Below are 22,471 nucleotides of genomic sequence, written 5' to 3'. Positions count from 1 at the left end.
CACGACGCTTCACCACAAACAACGTCCCTTTTTCATACACTCGGGCATCCTTGGTAGCTCGGATTACTGTTCTATACTGATCATGAAAGCTTCGTTCTACTTTACTAGTAAGATGATTTCGGATGCTACCGAGTTCAAGACTGCAAAACTTGCATGCCAAACCACGGCAGGCCGGGCCAAACTACTGAGCGATTGACACATTGCGAAGTAACTACTGTGCACACGCGACCACGTATATTTTTGCAACCCAACAGCCTTGACTACGGACTATAAGAACAAACTATACTTCCCACGGAGCACTCGTACCTCAATTTGCCTTCTTTCGTTTCTCCGTTTCTCTGTGTACACCATAGAGCTTACCGTGAAGCGTGACATTCCCGCCACAATTTGTGAAAAGCATTTACGGTGCTCGCGCGCTTCAGCTGAAGTGCGGAGCGGTGAACGCGCTTAGAGCGAGAAAAGCGTCCTCTGAAGGCGACTTTTCGTTTTGGAAAAAATATTCTTGTAAAAAAGCCAATTGATTTTTAGATATGGTCAATTCCCACAAAACGAAACGTCTTTATGCAAACAAAAGGCGGTTCAGTATGTGTCTGCACGGCAGTGTTACAGGATAATGACTGCGCGCATATTGGACACACTGAGCACTGCAAGATGTATGTCCTGACAGCGCCGAAATTCAACGCTGATTAAGTACATAAAGATCATTGTTTTTTATCAAGTGTTTGTACTTGCTTCAGGAGCTGTGGCACATGTTGCTTCCTTTTGTGCTCCCACATGGACACTGTGGCTATATGTCATTTAGAAAAAAACTCACAGGGTCCCTTGTGCATCCGCCTCAGTCGAGTCGAAGGCCAAAGCCTTCTTCTGTTAAGTCGATGCACTTAGAGATAGTGTATATGCTACCTTTAGGTAGCAGAGTTGCGCATCTGTCTTCCAACGCCGCTAGCAACCATGCATTGAGGAGAAGCTGCCGCTTGGGCCAATTTTTTTATTTCTTGATGCCGCCGCTGCAGCGAACTGAACTAACACTAGCCATCGACAGCCAATGTTTATCTCCGGTCTTCGACACGGCAGACACGTTAATCGGCGACACGGTAGGCATGTCGCCTGCAAAAACGAAGTGCGACTTCACCGCATAGCTGTGGTTGCTAGCCGGACCTATGCGCTACTCTGCTACCTAAAGGTAGCATATACAGTGACTCTAGATGCACTGAACCTGCCGCGCCCTCTGCAACTAACGCGGTTTTGCAATGCCCCCGGGATCGGATGCATTGTAGGCTTTCTGCACCCCACCCTTGTTTTGCACTGCCTCCGGGATCGGCCCACCTTTGACGAAGCAGTGGTGTCATGTGACGCCACGCGATGCGACGTCACAGTGATGGCATGATGACATAACAAATTTTGGCGACCTGTGACGTCATGATGACTTCACGTGACGTCATCACGTGATGATGATTGTTTGCATCACTCGTGTTCATGCCGTCGACGGGGAACGCCGGTACATTTTTGCGTTTGATAAGGCATCTAAGGCCTTGATAAGCGGGCCGAGGTTGGGTGATCATAAAACGTTTGCACTCGCTGTAAGCATGCAGCGGTTTGCATGTATCCAAAATTTCGAAGAACTCCCGAAAACTGCATGACCACGCAGTGCGAAACCACGAGTTTTCAAATTACCCGTGCAATGAACCATTCGCAAAGTAGAAATTCCTGAAAAGGTAGTTTCGCAACAGAGAACTCTCATTGACAGGCTGCTCTTCTCGCTCCAAGTGCTTTCACGATACCTAGGGCTCCGTGTTTTCGTGTAAATCCGATAAACACTCACCGGTAAACTTTTTGACAATTCGTATTCATCCGATAAACTCCGATTTTGAAAGGGCTTTTTCAAAGCTCGAAAGGAGTGCACCTCCGTCAGCGGCAGCAACCTCTTAAAATATGCTTGCGTCTATTACAACAAGCTTTAAGGCTGTAATACGAACAAGCGTAGGTGTTTTGTATTGAAGTGTTCGTGCTTGTACGTACTTGTGCGCTCAAACCTTCCAGACATCTAAAATACACTTAGTGTGTTCGCATGTTTTCGCGTTCAGATATGCTTTCATCTAAGATTTCGGAGTATTCAGAATAATAATAATTATTATAATAGGTCCTTTATTTTTCATCAGTAAGATTAGGGAGCCTGAGAAAAAGAGTTGAGAAGCAGCTTGACTAGCCCCCCCCCCTCCCCCCCAAAGTACTCTTTGAAGAGTTAACAACAGTGCACATCAACAGCCCTATCAACAGGGTAAGTGAACAGGAAGTGAGAAATAATGAAAGGACGGAGAAACAGGATAGTCAGCAACAATGCAACGCATTTTCATTGGAAATAAAATTAATAAGAGTACATTGCAACAACTTGGAATGCAACATTAAACACCGAATTTCGGAGAAATGGAGATTCATGTGAAATAAACTCCGATAAAAGCCTTATTTCCTCTCCAAAAAAATAAACTCCAAAAAACGCCTCCCGAATTTCAAGAAAAGAACTTCGAAAACACGGAGCCCAACCCATACCCGATTCCACTAAAGATACACAACGCCAGAACCACAAAGGCTTTTTGGATATTACCAGTGAAACCAACAGGCAAATAAGCCAAGGGAAGCATAGGGAGCATTATGCGCTGTTTTTTAACTCTAGTACAGTAATTATGACATGGAAAATGGAAATGAATTAAAGTGGACGAAAAAACACATATCCCACGATGCGATCCAGACCCCCAACCTTCAATTACGCGTCCGATGCTGTACCAATTGAGATTTTCACGCCTCAAAGAAATATATGGGAAATGAAAGGAAGCGGCCAGTGTTGACTTGAAATCGTTCTGCCACTCTGTGCTCAACGTTACTGTGTAGAAAATATTTTGATAGCGCATGCAAATAATTGATGCGCCATTCCTACAGTAATTTTGAGCCAAGCTTTTATCGGGCACATATTTCCGCAGTAGGCGAAAACCCGGCACCGGCGAGTGTACAGAAATGCGGGTGTACACAGATGCGGCCTCGAAGGTGTGCCGCTCACGTGCGCCGTTTTCCAATAATCGATGCTTTCTCGGTCAGCCGTTTATGATATGCTAGTCTGATCTTCTATCGAGGCCATTTCAATGTTTAACGCATGGTCGTCATTGTTGCCCGTAGCAACAGACGTGTTGGGCTAGTAATCATGTCGGCGAAGATCCAATTCCCGGCATGGACGAATGTAAAAATTACGAGGGAGCATTGCGCAAAATGATAGAAAGAAAAATGTTATACGTCAGGCGCGCAGACCCCAAGCCACGCTTGCACCCATGTTCCCGATAGGGCTCCTCATGTCTCGATGAGCCTTTGTGGGGCTCGTGAGAGTTTTTGCTTTGAAACCAAATCTTACAGGAAAGCGACGAGAAATCGCTAAACAGGAACTGTAGTTGGAGTTGACTTTGATACAGTTTTGTCCTCGTCTAGGCAGAAACTGGTTTTCCTAACAGCATTGGCGTAGCCAGTGCTGCTGAGGAAACCGTAAGGGGGTTTGACTTGCGGCCCCCTCCCCCGAAATTCTTAAAGGGACACTAAAGGCAAATAATAATTTATGTCAGGGTCAAAGCTCAATGTATGGCAACATCTAAAACGGCAATATTATCAATAGCAGTGCCCTACTTACTGAGAAATTAAGCTAAATGTAACACGATAAGCGCAATGAGCGGGACATTTTGTAAATTACCCTGATGACGTGAGAGAGTCCCACTACAATTGTTCACTCGTAATCAAACTACCTGCAATAAAAAAAAGAACCTTCCGTGCATCGAAAGACGTAATAAAATGCTGCTTGTTCGTTTCTGTTTGATTATTGGAAAAAAGAACCTCTTTGGCGTTGCCATGGGGAACGGCGCGCGTGGTTCAGATTCCGTTTTCGCCGAACTGCGCTTCGCCCGGGGCCCTACTTCGCTCGCGCGGTCGCGTCTCAGTGGTAGTTCCGGTGTCGCGTACTGCCGCGTGTGTTTTGCGCGCTCGTGAAAGTCGCTCTGCCAGAATGTTCGACAAAATGCCGCATGCATGTGATATTGCCGGATGCCCGAATGGTGCACGCCGCCAGTGCACTCCGCCGCGCAGTAAAGGAGGGCAACGTTGGGCACGGCAACAGTGACGTGAGAAAGACGGCTTTCAGGCGGGTGATTTCAAGTGCGCTAACGCGATGCGGACCACTAAAACGTGATTTTATTTCAAAATAAGCACTTCCTTGGCACAAAAGTAGCACTACGAGGTTTCTGGACCGCTATTTCAACAGTCAACGTCGACTTAATGTTTGCCTTTAGTGTCCCTTTAAATGCTAAGCATTTCTTGGCGAACCAAAGGCGTTTGAGTGTTTCTATCTGTCTATCTATCTATCCGCCTAGGTCTGGGTTCTCTCGTCGTCGCCTAAACTTGGTATAGACCAAAATTGGCATAGGAGTACATGAGGGTATGATGAACATGACTGTCTGATCATGACATGAATACCCTGAAAATCCTGTCGCGCACGTCATAAAACCCTTTCATCCAGTCGCGTGTGGCACATACCTCTATTCCACGGGCCACGGTATCCGGGTATGCGCCAAAAGTGATTGATAGTTTATATCTACCCAGGAACGGTGAGAACAGACATCGGTAATTTAAACGCGACAACGTTATAAAAATGCGGCATGGGCCGCGTTGACCATACGAATGCAAAGAATTAAAGAAAACATGACTGATCCCCCTTTCATAGGAATCGGTACAACACGAAAGTGAAACGTGTCTTCACAGGGGTAGTTGAGCGGTTATTGTGCATTGTTTCGCCGCAAGGGCGAAGGAATGAATGCTATAGCAACAAAATGTAATGTCACGCGAAGAACGGCAAGCAGCTCGAAACTTGCAGTGCGCTCTAAAGCAGGAAGGACGCACGAAAAGAACATACACAGGACGAAGGCGAACGCGCAACTGCCACAATTGTTACTTCTTTGTGTGTGAGCAGCGCGCTCCTTTCGGAAACGCGGCCGCTGCAGCGAGCGAAGTGACCTTCCTGCTCTCTGTAACGTCAACGGAAACTTGCGGTGAAAGCACAAGACGTACAAACCGCCCCCATCATGAGATAAGCGCGCGCGCACGAGAGACACCCCCTGTAGAGGCGCGCTCGCATCGCAACGCGTGGGGCGACGACCTTTAAAGCGCGCCCTCCGCGCCCGTCGCATCACCTCGTTAGTGTTAACAACAACGCGCTGAAGCCACGGAGCTCAGAGAACCGCCAACGGTAAACGATGTATATAAATAGCTCGCCGTTAGTAAGCTGAAGAACGTACGTTCGGTGGCCGAGTGGTTTCACGCCGCGCGCTGCGGAGCTAGGGGTCGTAGGTTCGACTCTCGTCAACGGATCTTTTTGTTCAAGTTTTTTTCTTTGACATCTGTTAGTGCATATTTTACAACGCCATGTGCGTGACGGAATTACGTCAGTGGAGCCGTGGTGGACCCCGGCCATGACCCCGGCATAAAATACTTTCGAGTTAAAAATGCGCAGCACTAGTGGCGCAAGGCTGCAACCATCAGCGGAGCTAAGTTTTGCTAGTATTGCGGAGCTTTTGCTGAGAGGCTAAGTTTTTGCTAGTCTAAGTATGCCTAGACTTGGCCAGACATGTCAACGTGACTACCTGTCAGGTGATGTGGTGATGTTGGTCACGTTGACTATCTGTTAAGTGGCTTTTGGTGGGAACATGTCGCTTGAGTAGATGTTGCGTGATGTTACGCGATTTCTAGTCACGCAAGTAGTTGCATGTTATTATGATTATAGTCCCGTGGCTAGTTATGTCATGTTACGTTATTTTAGTCACGTGAGTGTTAAGTGATTTTTAGTCATGCGACTGGATGTTACGTGATTTTTGTCACGTGACTAGTTATTGCGTGATGCTTCGTACTAGTGGCGCCAAGCCTGAAGGGAGTGCGGAGCTGGGCGGCCTTCTTTGTTTCTCTTTATTAGATGCGAAGTATCTTAAGGCGGAGCTCAATCCGGTGGTGGTGGTGTGCGGCATGACCACCCTTATTGCGCATGCGCATACCCTCTCCACACACCTCCTCTCCACTCACCCTCTCCCCTCCCCGCTCCACTTTCGCTCTCCGCTTTCCCTGTCCCCTTCCCCTCTCCACTTTCCATCTCCCCTACCCCTCTCCACTCTCCCTCTCCATTTTCCCTCTCCCCTTCCCCGCTCCACTTTCCCTATCCCCTCCCCCGTTCCACTCTACCTCTGAAACGCGGGCTAGACATGCCGAAATTCTCTCCTGCGCAACGCCGCGATGAGCTCGAGCGCATGCGCGTCCCCTCCGCTTCTCTCTCCTCTCCCACGCTGCCCCCCTCTCGCCCGCCTGTCGACCGCGTTCCCCGCTCGCCCTGTGAGAATTGACGGCCAGGCTAGATGGAAGACACGACGCGCGTAGCGTCCCTCTTCGCGTTCCACGACACGAGGTCGGTAGCATGCCCAACGAACGCCAACGGAACGCGATCGTGCAAGTGCTCCGGCTTCGCATCGCCTCATGGTCCCCTTTAGCGGGAGATGGTGTAATTTTTTTTTCTATTTCTTTCTTCCCCTTCTTGTTTCTTTATCTTTAATACCTCTGTTTATTCGGTGTCTTTTTTGTCGCTGCTTATTTCTATTTTTTCTTTCTCTGTCTATGTAGGTATTTCTTTGTCTTTCTTTCTTTCTTTCTTTCTTTCTTTCTGTTTATCGTTTCCTTTTTCTTTCTATCTCTTCCTCTTTCTTTATATCTGTGTCTACCTTTACTCTCTCTTTCTGTTTTTTTTTCCCTTTCTTTCTCTTTGTTTCTCTCTATGCTATGCTATACTCTGTTCCCCCTCCTCCTTTCTCTCCTCCAAACCCTCACTTGCCTTTCCTGCCACCTTTCCATACTATACAAGTCTATGCCTTGCGAGCGGGCCTAGTTAGCCGAGTGGTTAGGACGCTCGTCTTCGGATCGTGTGTACGTTGGTTCGTGGGTCGCCATGATTTTCTCTTTTTTTATATATTCCTTTCTCTCTCTCTCTCTCTGCACTCATTCCCTCCCCTCACCCATCAGGGCTATTGCAGGCCACGCCGGAGAAATCGGCGAACGTGTTTTGGGAGCGAAGCAGAAGTTCAAAAGGACGAAATGAGCGCGCACCGGTTCACGATAATGACAGTGACTTTGCATTGCCCGTCGCAACGAAAAGAGTAAAGAGCTCGTCTCTAAAAATCAGGATCCCAGCAGGAATCGAATCCAGGCATTCTGCGTGGCATTTAAGCATTTTACCGCAGAACCATGCCTGGTCTTGAAATTGCTTTGGAAAAAAATGCTATGCAGGTGTCATGTCGGTGCAACGTAAATTGTGATTACAGTGCTGACTATGTAATCTAATAACAATGAAATTAACGTTACATACGTACTCCTATGGTATAGGCGTCATGTCGGCTTACCGTCAATTGTGGTGCCAGTGTTGGCTCCGCTTTTACAACAGCGCAATAAACACTACATATGTACTCCTGTGACTCAGCAAGCCAGATTGAAGCGTTGCTCAACCTCAGAGGAATACGCTAACGAATGCTAAGTATGATATTCACATCATCGCACCGTAGCATGCATTTCGTTTCAATAAAACTGACGTCCGTGCTCTAAAGTGAGCGCTGGCTTCACGGCAGACCATGAGTTACACTTTCAGCGCCAATGTAGTCGATGTGCATCGTAGCCACGATGTGCACAGAACTACTGCGCCATTTACAAAGACGTCGATCCACATTGCAGAGCTTGGCTCAAAGCCAAGAAATGCAGCATAGACAGGTACACGCCGACTGCTTCGCAGGAAGCCAATCCGTCCAGTTTTACATTTGGCACGTGCTGATTACGTACCAGCACGAGCATACAGAGAAGGGAGGGAACTTGTGGCTGCGGCACCCCCGCTTGTATTTAGGCGCTAGCCTCGAAGGGGCCCTGCAACGCTTCTGCGACGTCAAGGCTTCTGTGAACACACGAGCGCACTGCACGCTGTAGGAAAGTTGAGATTTTGTTTCACGTGCAGCTAGCAGTCGCCTCGATCTCATCATCAAACTAAGTTGTTGTAAAGACCGATTACGTTTACGAAAAGAAAGGCCATTGGCCGAGAGGTCGTTGGCTGTTTTCGTGATCGCGAAAACATCAAGGCATGCGTATACATTGCTTGTTTCCTGTGCAATAAATGGGAAAATATACATGCTTCCCTCTTCAGAAACACGGGAAGAGTAACTTAGCACTTCCGGCCTGGTCTCGATGAACGGCTTATCGTTTCGTTTTCTCCCACGTCCGAAGCGGCACGCGGCGAACTATACACGCGCTGTCTACAACACCGCACGTGCGTGAGTCTTGTCTCTTACTGAACACACTGCGACAGTGTTTACCGACGCCACATTTTGGGATAATGGTGCTGCTGATGTTGCATAGTTACTGCGGCCGCCACTCCGTGCGGCGGCGCCTGTCAGTGTGCCGGAAGCATGGTAACACGTTAAAAAACAAAAGGCACAGAATGATATATATATATATATATATATATATATATATATATATATATATATATATATATATATATATATATATATATATATATATATATATATATATATATATGGGGCATGCTGGACTTCTGTGTTATACCTAAATATTCATAGTATAGCGGTTGGTGCATAGGAAGTAACGGGAGCGAAGCACATCATTTGCTCCATATGCTGCATTTAGGTTATGGCCAGCACATATGCTGCTATGATCTTTTCGAGGCTAACTCCAACGCACTCTATGTCGCCTGCTGTTCACTGATTTCGCCACATTTTTTTCGTAGCCGTCCACGTGCACTATACTTTCCTTGGGTTATACGTTCCCAATTCTGTGTAAGGTTACATCAAGAACTAATCTAGCTTCGAATGCCTGTATGTGTCTTTTTTTTTGCTTCTGAAGCGCAAACGAGCAAGCCAGCCGCTTCCTGGCATGCTTGTACCGCATCGGCGACACTGCTTACTGCGATTAGCTCCAATGTCCTTCCCGAAGAATACGGCAGCTGTGACAACAAATTGACTCTGTTGAGGAACACCGAGTGGGGATAGTCAAAAGCGCCTTGGTATTGCAGGAAGAAAGCAACACGGAAGGAAAGAGCGCGAAGCACGAGGAATGCAGCTACCTCTTCGCTCTGTACGTATATACCCGTGTCGGCAGCTGGGTGAATTTACATCATTACGCATCACGTGGACATAATACCTTGCTTCCCTCGGTGCACCGACGTGGCGGGTGCAATGGAAGCCATACATAACAGGCGGCACACTGAATAGACGACCGCAAATGAAGGCTTTCGGTTGTACTCACGCGCTACACACTGTTTCGCTAGCCGATGAGTGATCGGAGCTGTTCTTGGCCTCGCGTCTTTCTCGTCTTCGGCTTATGACGAAGCTATAGACTCGGGCCGTCGTCGATTTCCTTATTCGAATACCCAGGAGTGAAATGCAGAAATGCGGGTCACGTCACCACCGCTTGGTTGATAGGAAGAAAATATGTGGCATTGACATTGCCCAAAAAGGAAAGAAAAAAGAGCAAGAAGAACATTCAAGACGAATAAATTTCTAGTATCAGTTAACAGATTATACTAAATTGCAATAAGGATATCACAAGATTGATTCACGTAACTGCTACTCGGTTCTTAGTGATAATAGAAAAAGAGTACATAAAGCATATGAGTTAAATTTCAGTAAACTTGATATAGCTTTGTGGGTAATGTACTCTACACTGTGCAGTGCTCTCAGTGCCATTTTACGACGTTATGGTGTTTTTGTTTGTAACGCTATGAATAGCAATTTTGCATGAAGAGTGATACTTTTCGTCCGTCGCGCTACAGGCCAGGTAATTAGAAGAGGCGCAGCTTTAATAAAGCAGCAGACAATGACGACGACGAAGACACGTCGACATCCACAATACAGCATTCGCGTGCGATGGTCAAGTATAGCATCGAGTGCATACTGTCCTCTGCCGCTTACTGCACTATACTGGTAAACAACTGTAGTCTGTTACAACCAGTAACAGCTCCACCCACAGCCATCGCTGTCCCTCCTTCAGAGGGAACATGCATAAATGCTCCATCCAATAGCGCTCACTCATTTTCGTGACGTCAAGCACTTCTAGAGTGTTTCACGTAGTGGACATTCCCAAAAGGACACGCGTTTATGTCGCAGGTTTTACGGTGGAAACTTGAGCGTCCTCGTATATTTTGTCAGGGATTCCGACAAGCTGCTCAGCCAAGCGTGACGTTTAGTTAACAACGAAGAACTTTTAACTCTTAATATGTATAGTATTGACATTAGCGGAAAAAAAAGTGCTCACGGTTCGAGCAGCTAGTACGAAGGGCAGGCGCACCGCGGCTCTGTAGGTTTTATTCGGTTTTATCCGACTGTATACCTTACTATGCTATATCCTCGCGATTACTAGTTTGGAGGCAGTCACTGTGAAAAGAAGCGTACCTGAAACGGACAGACTGAGCGAAGTGGTGGGAACAGCGCAGTGCGACGCGAGGTGGCACATTCAGCCAATTGGCGCACTTGACGTTTTCTTCAGCAGCGCGATACACTGTAACCTACCGGAAAGAGGTTTGCGAATGTAAGAAACAAAGGTAGTGACGACTAAGTAGACCGCCAACATGCGCGAAATAGCTGTGCTGGCATTCTCTGTATGATGCTAAGGCTCAGTCGCTCGAGGAAAGCAGTTTGCGTCTAGGAATTTACGCTTCTCTCACACGCACGCGCACATCAGCGATTCTATGATGGCCCTCGTCAACAAAGAACCACTGCTCGGTATCGTCGCCTGCATACAGACATGCGCAAAAGTGTTCCCGAATATTGCATAATAGTGAATAGCATTATTTTGCGATTCGGCGCTAAAATGCCGTCCTTGCATGGCAAATACAATAATAGTTAAAATGGCTGGCTTTCCCGTAAGCGAGACTACATAGACGTAACCATGCGTAGGCTGCCACCAAAGTTGCTTGGTTCGGCAAAGCTGCTTGGTTGGAGATTATACTATCCACAATCTTAGGCGCCACGCTGGGTGGTGCGGCGCACGAAACGTGGTGCCATCACGCGAAGGAGGCGGCAATCCGCACCGCTAAACCATTGCCTCCGCGATCAGCTCCGGCTGCGCGTCATTTAAAAGAGCGCAAGCTTGGCACTGACGTTTAAAAGCGCGAGATTATGGTGTCATGCATCTGCCTGTAGAACGTTGCTATTGTAAACGACAAATAAAATTTCAGCGTACGAGAAGATACAGCTTCGGTGATATTATGAGAACTAACTAACATAGTAATGAGAACTAACACATTAATATTGTTTCTAACAAAGAAAAACGAGCCCTTAAAAGCCCATCTTCTTAGCTTTAGTGATAGTGTGAACAGACACCAATAACTCGGAAGCATTTTTTTTTGTAATTTGTTTGGGCCGTAACTAGCGCATGCAACGCTGTTCTGTCCAGAGGGTTAGCGACCAGAGACCGCAGTCTTGAAAACTTCGGGCTGGTTGCCCGAATGTTCTCGTTTTGTTGTCGCAACGATGCCCGGATAACGGCGCTGTCTTATGGCTCAGGGTTACTTCAAGGCTGCTGAGAGCGGGAGCTGAAAGCATGTCACGCTTAAATGTTGGGCAACACCTGGAGATTGTGCAACGCGGTGTCTACTCACGGTAATGGTTAAACAGGCTTCCCCAAAAGAAATACGGGGCCCACTGGCGGCCGCGCACTGACCTCTTACCGAACACAGGGGTGTTTGGATCCCGCAGTTTAAGTACGTTTTGTGAGCACTCGGAAGGGGATGGCAGCTGTGGTGCGTTAGTGGCGCACAATTAGGTGTGTATACCTGTACGTATAGGCGCCCATATTCGGTGAACTGGGATCAAACACTAGATGAAATATGAATTATGAGATGCCCCTAACTGGGGAAGAGAAAAATGTACGACTTTTGGGGAAATGTGCAAGGGGAAATATAAGACGATGTCACTGCGTATAACCATAGCTAATGTCATGCGTATACGCAAACAACGGTCCACAACGCGCCTACGAAACGTCAGAACGCCGGACAATGATCTTGCTCACGGCACAATTGCCAATTCTCAGTGAGGTTCTGGTTGATGCAGTGCTTTAACGCGAAAGCCCTGAAACGAAACAAAGGGCCCGTGTCGCAGAAAATGAGGTGTCGGCATCGTCGTCCGTGAGCGAGAAATCCCGATGGGTGTAAAGAATAAAAATCATGGCTCGAGCCTGCACCCGGCTCTGGCACTCTGCGCGCCAGGTAAACGTTCCACCACAGAGCCACGCCAGCACTTGAAACTTCTTCGGAAATGGACCCTGCATATGTTGGGCTTGGAGTCGCGTGATTGGATGTAATATTGCGTGGGTGGAGCGTAGAATGGCACATTGGTGTCACGGCCGTCAACGAGTGTGTGGTTTATAGGAGCACTCGCACATAAAATATCAACTTCGAGATGTGGCCTTCACTCGATAGCTTGGTATGCATAAGTATTTTCGGCGAAGTATGAGTTGCGTCCGTTACGTGGTAGTTATCTTATTTCGAGGGCTCAGTAGTGATTACTTATCATCATCGTCGTAATCAGCGACGTTATTAACAAAGTGTGCGTCTACTTAGGTGCGCGTATTCATGCGTTGTAGGTTCTTGGCTACTTCGCAAGATGGTGAATTATGGAATAGTGGTTATTTAGCAACTGTTCTTGCTGTAGGCGCCCTATAGAGAACTTTAGGAGGGCCGATGTCACGTGGATAAACTATCCTTCGCTCCGCGGCCTCTCCCTATGGAGAGGGAGGGCGCGCAGCTTCGCGCAGCCGCGCCCTCTCTCCCCATAGGGAGAGACCGCGGCGCCGCGCCAGAAGGTCCCGCGCTGACACGCTGCAACGCATACGTGTGGTCAGGACTAGGCTGGGCCAGGCGACAGATGAGCGTCACAGGTAGTCGCGCTCCGTTCCCAGATACACGCATAGATGGCGTGACTGCCTCGGTCGCGGACGAAGCGGTAGCCGCACAGTAAAAAAAAAGAAGGGGGGGGGGTATCGCGGCTCGAGCGTGAATGGGGCCTAAGGTCACTGTAGCAGGGGCTGCGACACGTCCTTTCCCGTGCACCTCTACTCTACAAATAACGCAATCACAGGCACCCACTCGACATCACAAGACGTCGCAGAAACGCAGCTCCGCTGTTTTTGCAGGTTTTACATTGGGTGGAAGTGTGGCAAACTTTTTTTCTTTTGCATTACAGCGAATTTTATAGTTAGCTTTGAGGACAGTTTTGTAAATGTAGAGTTTGCCACTCTTTAATGTTGAATGAATTTCGTTATTGTTAGCACCGACTGGTTGACCCGCAACGCTATCCTCAAGGCTATGCTTTGGATACGGAAATTAACAACCTAACTCTAGAAATGCCATGAAACAACCCGTAATATCGGGGCCACTTCTACGGTGCAGCGCTGTTGTGTCCAAGGCCTGGGCCATGCATGCCCAAGACGCATTGCGCGGCAGCTTCTTGCGTTCACAGAGTGCCGCTCTAATACCCTGCAGGATGTGTTGCGCAATGTTTCATTTTCTCTGATGAACGTACGAACATATAGACGACAGCGCCCAGGGAAATGCGATTCTCGATCCTGAAGTAAAATTCCGCAACAACCATTTTTCTACGCAACCGCGCATTCTCATCCGAAGTAGCGCGATGTGATACGGGAAAGGCTATTGCCACCCACTTTTAGGCCAGAGCTTTCGAGGCTTTCCTTTCATTGTTGGTATAAATACTACGAATACGGAGCTGCTTGGATTTCACTCGCGTATATATGAGACTATGAGCAAAACAAGCACGCAGCGTGTTCAGATGCAAAACGCTCCGAAAGTATCTGACGCCTGTCAAATCTGGACAGACAGCGAACACAAAGAGGTCATACGAACTTGAGGCTAAGCTGGCTGTATATATATGGACGTCACAGAAACACACACATGCACGCACTGCGCTTAGCGGCGCCATGCCTGCGCTCACCGTGTGATCTCGTCAGCCTTGATGATTCCTGGCCTCGCCCAAAAGCTCTTGCGTGGCGCGGCGGTGATGCTGGCGCGCTGGCGGCCGCGGTCGGCAGCCGGCATGGCCGCCGTTCAGCGCGGGCTCCGCTGGCTGTGCTCTTCGTCTTCCTCGCTGCACGCAGCTCAGCTGGAGAGCGCCAGTCGAGCCGCTGGCACCGGACGCCCGGTCGGCCGGCCGGAACAATTGCTGCCCAGGAGGCCAGTGTCACCGGGCTCACTGTTGGAAGATGCGAGTCTTGAGATTTGTGCGCCCCAAAACTTCTCGACACTTATGGACGGTCAAACAAATGGCCCACGCCGGCTACGCACAAATCCCCCACAAAGTAAAACACGCCGCATCAAGTTGCCGAACCAACACGCTGGTTCCGTCTGTAACATCTGGACGCCTTCCTCCTTTCTCCGGCCATCCCGGACCACGAGCTCGATCGCAGAAGCTGGCGGTTGTGTCGCGTCCTTGTACTCCGAACGGTGTGCGCGCTATTCGTGTCGCGACTGTTACGACGTTTCCTTCGCGTCCAACAAAGACGTCCTTCCCGGAGTATTGCGGCGGGCGTCCAGGCGTGGCTGAAGGGGAGGGTAGAGCCGCTTCGTCTTTTTCCTTCAACGCGATGGCTGCGTTTTCAGGCCGACCGATTGCGCTTTCGGTCTCCTGTGTCCAGCGAAGCGAACCGTGTACGGTTTCCACACACGACGTGTAATGCAGCCCTTTGTGCCCGCACTCTCCCTCGTCCTCGGGGCTGCCGTCTCTTCCGGGGCCCCCGCCTTGCCCGCTCACCCAGATTCGGCTTTCGCTGGACTCTCGTGCTTTCGTGACCTCGGCCGCGCACGACGTTGCATCGGACCGGGATCGATGCTCTCTCGCTGTTGCACTGCACTAGAAAGCGTTAATGACGAGGCACTGAGCGCTGTGGAGTGCGTGCGCTTTCTTGCGTGTCAAATCAGGTCCGCTGCACTGTCGCGGTCTCGATTCCCCGCCGCGAAGGTTGAATTTCGATGAGGGTCATTTGCAAATGCACTCGTGCACCAAGTTTTAGAACCGAGACAGGAAAAATCAGACTCTCGTGTGTTTTCTCAGGTGGTCTAGATAAATAAATAAATAAATAAATAAATAAATAAATAAATAAATAAATAAATATGCAGACATCGAATATTGAATAAAAAAGACGAAGACGCCGACCACAAGAGAATAAACACGCCGCATCAGGTTCAAGTAAACCTTAACGTCGCAGGTGGTCGGCGTCTTCGTCTTTTTTATTCAGTGATTCTTCCCGACCAGACGGGCGTCCGTCGAGGCCTTGACTTCAGACATCGAATATGTCAACGGTCAAAAAAAAAAAAAAAAAAAACGCGCTCTGGTTGCATTGCACGCTGCCGAAAATTTTACGCGATGTTGTCCCTTTCTTTCTTTCTTTCTTTCTTTCTTTCTTTCTTTCTTTCTTTCTTTCTTTCTTTCTTTCTTTCTTTCTTTCTTTCTTTCTTTCTTTCTTTCTTCTTTCTTTCTTTCTTTCTTTCTTTCTTTCTTTCTTTCTTTCTAACGTAAGCGTTCATTCTATTATAGGTAGCGACCGTCCCCGGAACGCTGTTCTCGGGCTGAATCGGCACGGCGTCCGTCATGTTCTTCCCAGCGTTCGGCGGCGTGCAAAACGGCCCAACGAAATGACAGTCACGCTGTCATGGAAACGAGGCTTAGGAATTCGTTTTTCTCCAAGTCGGAATTTTCCTGAAATGTGCAATTCCTGATATCCGCTTCACGCGTTGTCCGGCAGATCGCTTTTAGCCCGCCAACGCGAAATATTTCAATGAAGCGCCCATAGCAGGTGTACTGCTTCCCAATCATTCTTTGCATCGTTGGTAGAACGCATTCGTATGCTTCAGTTCAGATTGGGCAAACATGGGCGCGTGGCTTAGCGGTCGAGGCTATCGGTTTCAGACCGGTGGGATCCGGGCTAAAATTCCAGCCCCGGAAAGAAAATTTAGTTAGTTGTATTTCTTTGGCGCGTGCCAGCTGTGGGTGAGGAGGGTTCTTGGAACACCAGCTTCGCAGGTCGGTCAGTGCAAGCTTCGCGTGAGAAATGCGCAAGCGCGAGCTGCCGACACCAGCGCAAGGAAAGCCCACCGGGAAAACTGCTGACGGATGCGGTGACACGAAATGTTCGAGAATCACCGATATGAACTTTTGTCGTCACGCGGATATCGTTCTTCGCCATTTCTTGAGCGTCCACAACTGCGTCGAATATTCGCATTGCCAGTCTCGTGCACCTATATTTTGGCACGTGTGCCGTAGTGTACCGAATATCAGTGCACGAGCATCGTGCTATCTGAGCGACAACTGGAAAGGCCAGGCTGTCCGACGATGAATAGTTAGCACCGAGAGGAATCAAGGGCTAGCTTCACTTCATTGGAATGCACTTCGTCCTTCACAACGATTTGTCTCGAACAGAGTTCTCTGGGGTACGTCCACGTATCGAGACACTCATGTGGAAATTGTACCAGCGGATCAGCGGACATATCGCCAGTAGGCCAATTAACGCGTTTGCCTTGTCGTTTAGCTTGACAGTCCTTTCTCTCCAGAGCAGTTCGGGTCCTTGCTGTAACCGAGAGTTCTGGAGAATGTCCGTGGCATATAGGGAGTTTTCTTAGCCAATACAGATTTTTTTATAAAAATGCTACATGACAGTGCGGGCCCTGCCATCTTAGCAAACGAACTCTATGCCGTGGCGAAAAAAACCTTGCCGCACCTAAAGTTATATTCAAATGAGTAATTAACGAAAGTTCGTTAATTATGCTTTTAATTATTAAACTTAGGGCCATTGTTTATATGAAGAGTTGTAGGACGTGAAAACTTATGACAGGCCTATGTTTGAGATAATAATCTTCGAAATACAAAGCACTGATCGAGGTGATACTGAAACTGAGCACACCGGGCGCGCAGGAAATCCCTCATCTGTGTTACATCAGACCGGAAGTTCGCGTGGCGAACTTTGAAAAAAAAAAAAAAAAAAGGCGCGTCGCAGCAGAACATGGTCAGGAATACGCGGCAAGTAGTCCGAAATGAACCGCTTATTCTTCTTCGCGTTTGACGTGTAACTCACTCATTGCAAAGAGTTCAGCCACAGTTCATCACCCCATCGTCAGCCACAACATTAAGAATGTGTGCAGCTGCGTAGGTGCGTGCCTTGCCTCAGAGAGGCGTTGCGGGCACTTCGCAACTGCGCTTGCACTAGGCGCCAGCTTATGCTGTGACTGCGCTGCGTCAGGCATGGCGTTTTCTTTTACATCTTAACTGTTTTTACTGGAATCATGGGCTCCGCCATTGGAAATACAAAGAAGGGGCAGAAGTTCGGGGGAGGATGGTAGCTTGAAGAGGTGAAAAATTCGTGAACGCGGAGTCTCGCTGGAGCCGAAATTTCGACAAGCGGCTTGTAGAAATGTCGACTCCAGCGAGACTCCGTGTTCGGGAATTTTTCATCGGCCCTCGGATATGTTCTTATTATCCTCGTTTTTGTTTGCGAGTGCAATCCTCGCGCTTTTCCCGTCGGGTCCTCATCTCACGCCGATGTATCTTCTCGCGCTGTGCCCCCGTGGCCTCTAGCCATGAGCGCGACGGCATAACCACCGCTGGCTTTGTTTTGACGGAATCTCCGGCAACTTAATCGGCGCACCTATTACGCGTGTGCTATGCTGTACACGCAATACACGCGGTCTCGCGTTGTGGCGCAACTGTTTCAGCACTCGACGCGCGTGATTATGAGTCGGTGCATGCCGAACTATTTCACGTGGCAATCCAGCAACCAAAACACACTACGTTGAGATGGCGCCTTTTTGCACATTTCGTGGAGAGAGAGAAAGAAGAAGGGAAAGGGCAGGGAGGTTAACCACGCCCACTTGGCTACATCTGCGCTCGGGGAAGGGAAGAGCAGTAGCCGCAATAGAGAAGCACACCGCACGAAGAAAGTGATCGTTCTGAAGATATCGATACCTCGCTGCTGTGGTTCTCCAAGTCTATCTTCGTAGGCAAGGGCGAAGCACGCATAGAGCCGGTAATAATAATAATAATAATAATAATAATAATAATAATAATAATAATAATAATAATAATAATAATAATAATAATAATAATAATAATAATAATAAACAGACTTAACGTATGCACTTTAAACGCGTGAATTAAAAATAAAACCTTTTTTTGTTTTTTTCGAGAATTCGAGCGCACCCGTCTCGACGAACGTGGTCTGATTCCGCTAACTGCTATTAGAATAGCGCGTCACTTAATACTTTTTAAAATCTTTCTTCGAGTACTGTAGTTTGAAATTAGGCTGCTGATATTCTTGCCATTAAAAGGAAAGCCGCGCCGATAAAGTTGTCCGTTTGAGCGCGAAACTCCGATTCGTTCCTTTTCCACAGATACCACGTAACCATTTCGTAGAAGGAAGCATTTTAGAGAAAAGTAACAAACTACGAAAAAGTGGTGGTCTCTGTTGTTATGCCAGGGCTCCCAACCCAAACTTCCTTGCTTCAACAAGGCATTCAAGCTGGTAGAACGTCTGACGCAACCAACGTCAGCACCCGCTGATGCAACGAGGCGGGAGTCTTACGCAATCCCCGGCAACTCCGGCGATGCGGCTGACGCAACCAGCGTCAACACCAGCTGATGCAACGAGGCGGGAGTCTTACGCAAACCCCGGCAACTCCGGCGCTGCGTCTGACGCAACCGACGGAAATCTCTCCCGCAACGTGCGGCAAGCCCTCCCCCCGGCGGATCCGGTTCGAGCCAGCGACCAACGGCGGTTCCTGATTGGAGGCTTCGCACTACTGGCTGATGCAAGGGGTCGGCCAGGGCTATAAAAGAACCAAGCTGCGCGGAGAGAGACAGCGAACGAAGAAATCCCGGGTCGTCGTCGCACCGCTGTGCGAGCCCAATAAGCTGTCGGCCCCAGCGCCGAGTATGTAACGCCTCTATATATATGTATAAAAATTTGCCTTAACTCACCGTCGCCTTGATCGCTCCGTCTATCAGCTCTGCGCAGAAGCAGTCGCAAGCTGAGACACCTGTTACCCAACACTGTCTAGCAAAAAGAAGGAAAAAACGCTTTCTGGCTATAAATGTTCGCCAGAAAAAAGTTGCAGTCAGTCATAATGCAGGGCACGCTATTGGCGAAATCGCGAAAGCGTACTTGCGATGAAAAGCTGTCTACTGTGGTTTCGTATCACACTGCCCCTTTGTTTCGTTGGAATTTTTTCACTTTGCCTTAGTTTCAGACAAAAACAAAAATGAAGCAAAGCTCACAGGGTTCCTTATGCTCTCACCTAAGACGACTGGATGGCGAAAGCCACCTTTTTCTTCTCACTCGATGCGTTCTCATTTTGGCCCGCCACCCTCCGAAAGCTCTTGGTTTTCCACTGCCTCCAGGATCGGAGGCACCTCACCTGGTTTTGCACTGCTTCCGTGACCGACCAAGGTACGATGCCACGTAATGACGTCATCGTGTGATGTTACGTCACGATGACGTAACGTTACAGGAAGCTCTGTGACGTCATGATGGTGTCATACGGTGACGTCAACGCTTAATGTAGATTTTTTCACATCACTCGCGTTGACGCCGCCGACGGGGGGCGACGGCAGATTTTTGCGTTTGATGAGGAAGTCATGGCTTTAGCCTTAACCCCCGATGCATTTTCTGACAAATCAATGTTGCCATGCTTGGTATTCGAACGCTGAAGGCCGCTGTGCACTGGTAATATTTCTGTAGCATTACTCGTTTGTTTCCCGCGTAGCCACCTAACAACAATGGTGAATTTAGTGTCGTGGATTAAGCGCCGCATCATTTCTTTGCACGTAGAGACTCATGCACGTATACCTTTGTCGCAGATGTACCTTGAATAAAAATACGGAAAATTTATTTGTACCGTGTCGCTTCTACAAGTCGTCTTGGATGCCGTTGTTTTGTCCACCTCGACAGAAAATGTTTTTCAGCATGAAAGAGATGCGACTCGATTAATGCCGCACATTTTCGGAATGGAGATAGTAGAAACGAAGCTACGCTTATAATTGCTATCAAGTCAGCACGCAGGTTGCTAGTTACACATATACTTTGAGGCGCTATAATTTCAAGTTTTTAAGCTTTATTTAGACAGGACTGGGCTTCATCTGTTGATCATCTTCTCTATGACAGAGCACTCTCGGTTTTGCGGTTGTTTGGTGTTCATCGTCTTTTCCAGCTGCCACGTTTTTAGTCGTTGTAACATCTTGCTTTCTGTGCTGATTGGGAGGAGCATGCGCAATGCAGTGTTCTAACGATATGTGTGCACTTACATGCTAAACTGTGATAATGTGTCTTTAAGCGTGTTTCGACAATTGCCATGCGCGTCTGTATAATATGTGTGTGCTCTTCCGGTTGGTAAGTGTGCGTTGATTCAGGTTTTGTTATGAGATAGCGTTCATGATTGGTGGTATTACTGGTTTCGTGAATGGGCGTGTTGTCGGTGGTTACATGTGACACTATAAAGAAGGCACTTTCATCAAATAAATCTCACTTGGTAGTCGGCACTCGTCTTGTGGTTTTTGTGTCTTTCGTCCCGTCCCTCGTGCTGTTATAGTGTAGTGTAGTGTAGTTCCTATAATTTTGGCACACACCCACGCTGGGGGATTGGCCAAGAACCGGATAGTTTGCCCTTACAAAGGGTTCAGCTATAATTCTTCATCGTCATCATCCACAGCGTCAACGAAGTCCACATAATGATATGTATAGCGGGTACCACGCCTCAACGCAGAATGACGAATAATGGCATAGTGGGTGCTTCACAAAAATTCTGATCATTTATGGCATAGTGGGCACTTTGCAAGTGTTTGAGTTGGCCAAATTAATAGTTCACAAGGTGCTCTAGAAAGGCCACTCTTCCGGCTTTCGCAGTGACTGTGCTGCGCGGTCCGCACGGGCCTGGTGTTACTAACGAGCGCGCAAATTTATGCAAAAATGTTCCAAATGCAGGGTCAGTTCACGATTCTAAAAAATTTAATCCGACTTAACATACCACAACAGTATTAACAAAATTACACCGACGTTTCGCCACCTATGCGGGTGGCAGGCCAACTGATTGTGGCCCTTCTCTGAACTCTGCGCTACCCTCGTATTCGCACATGCCTTGCGTAATTATGTTGTTGGCAGTTTCTCCACAGTTGCCAACTGCAACGACACGGACAACGCGTTTTCATTAAGCAGTTTTAGCTGAGCTGGACTCTGAGCAGTCCGACCTTCCACGGCCTGCACGTATCAGCAGCCACGTGCAAAGGGGGCGAGAACAAAAGAATGTGTTTTGGACATCGCCAGATAAGCTGTGTTTACACACGTGTCTATCGCTCCCCCACAGATTAGACCTTATAACTGAAATGCTGGAATGGGAAGGGTGCAAGTCCAGAGATAACCGGGTGGCGGAACAGATCTTAAAATGAAAGAAAACGCTCGAGGGAAAAAGGCAGCGTTTATGCTGCCCGAGGAATTCCACATCATTTCGTTGTTGGCTGGCTTATCTTCCAGCTGTCAGAGGGCAAATAGTGCCATGCTTTGCGACAGGGAAAGTGAGGCGGAGTTTTGAGAGTGCGGTACTTTCATACCTAAAAACGACATGGCCTTTACGGCCTGTATAAAAGTGAAACATTCACTGCTTGCATCACATTTGCTGCCATTGCACATTTATCTTTATTATAGACCTTCGATTTCACCACAGAATTTCTTGGAATGCGGGTTAAATGACCTCGGGACTACGACGACGTCTTCATAGGTATTGTACGAGCTATGTCACCCCTTGACCTTTGAGTTGTCCTTTTGTTTCATACGGCTTTGTGTTTTCAATCGCGAAGAGCCACGCCGATGGTCGATTTTCAGCGACTACAAGGCAGCCCTACAATCTCTGTTATCAGCCCTGCGGCATGGACCATACGAACAACTGGTATTCGAGATCACACACCTCATTCATACGTCATTTGAAAGGACACCACGTGATATTTCAGTGGTTGCCAAGTCACTGCGGCGCGATATGCAACGAACACGCCGATAATGATGCTCGATCAGCTTTGCAAGGCGACAAGGAAGAGGCTATACCCCTTTCAAGCTCTGATGCTGCTACCAAGCTACGAATGACCGCACAGGACATTACGCGCTCCACACTGAATACAGCAAGTAGCCAAAGCTATCGGCGACACCACCTGAAGGCGTGGCTACGGTTTCAAATACCGACTGACTACGCCGAAGAGAGGCCACTCTGCTATGCCGGTTATGGCTAAGAGTGGCTTTCACAAATTCCTTTTCGTTTCATATAGGGTTGGCCGACAACGCTCTTTACGACGCCTGTGGTAAGGAGGAGACT

General features: G+C 48.2%; 1 protein-coding gene across 8 annotated transcripts in view; it reads right to left on the bottom strand.

Annotated features, from left to right (window-relative positions):
- LOC119395653 (solute carrier family 41 member 3) overlaps nucleotides 1–22,471 on the bottom strand; it is a 488,970-nt gene that overhangs the window by 98,125 nt on the left and 368,374 nt on the right. For 6 of the 8 annotated variants that reach the window (XM_037662644.2, XM_037662635.2, XM_037662640.2 and 3 more), the window contains exon 2: nucleotides 14,067–14,324. The exons of the other annotated variants lie outside the window; for them this stretch is intronic. In XM_037662644.2, coding sequence (XP_037518572.1) covers nucleotides 14,067–14,170 — 104 coding nt within the window. In that variant the 5' untranslated portion in view covers nucleotides 14,171–14,324. The remainder of the gene's footprint in view (nucleotides 1–14,066; nucleotides 14,325–22,471) is intronic. 8 annotated transcript variants of the gene reach the window in all.

This window comes from Rhipicephalus sanguineus, chromosome 6 (genome assembly GCF_013339695.2).
Source record: "Rhipicephalus sanguineus isolate Rsan-2018 chromosome 6, BIME_Rsan_1.4, whole genome shotgun sequence".
Taxonomy (NCBI): Eukaryota; Metazoa; Arthropoda; class Arachnida; order Ixodida; family Ixodidae; genus Rhipicephalus; species Rhipicephalus sanguineus.
This window is presented reverse-complemented; position numbering and strand designations above follow the sequence as displayed.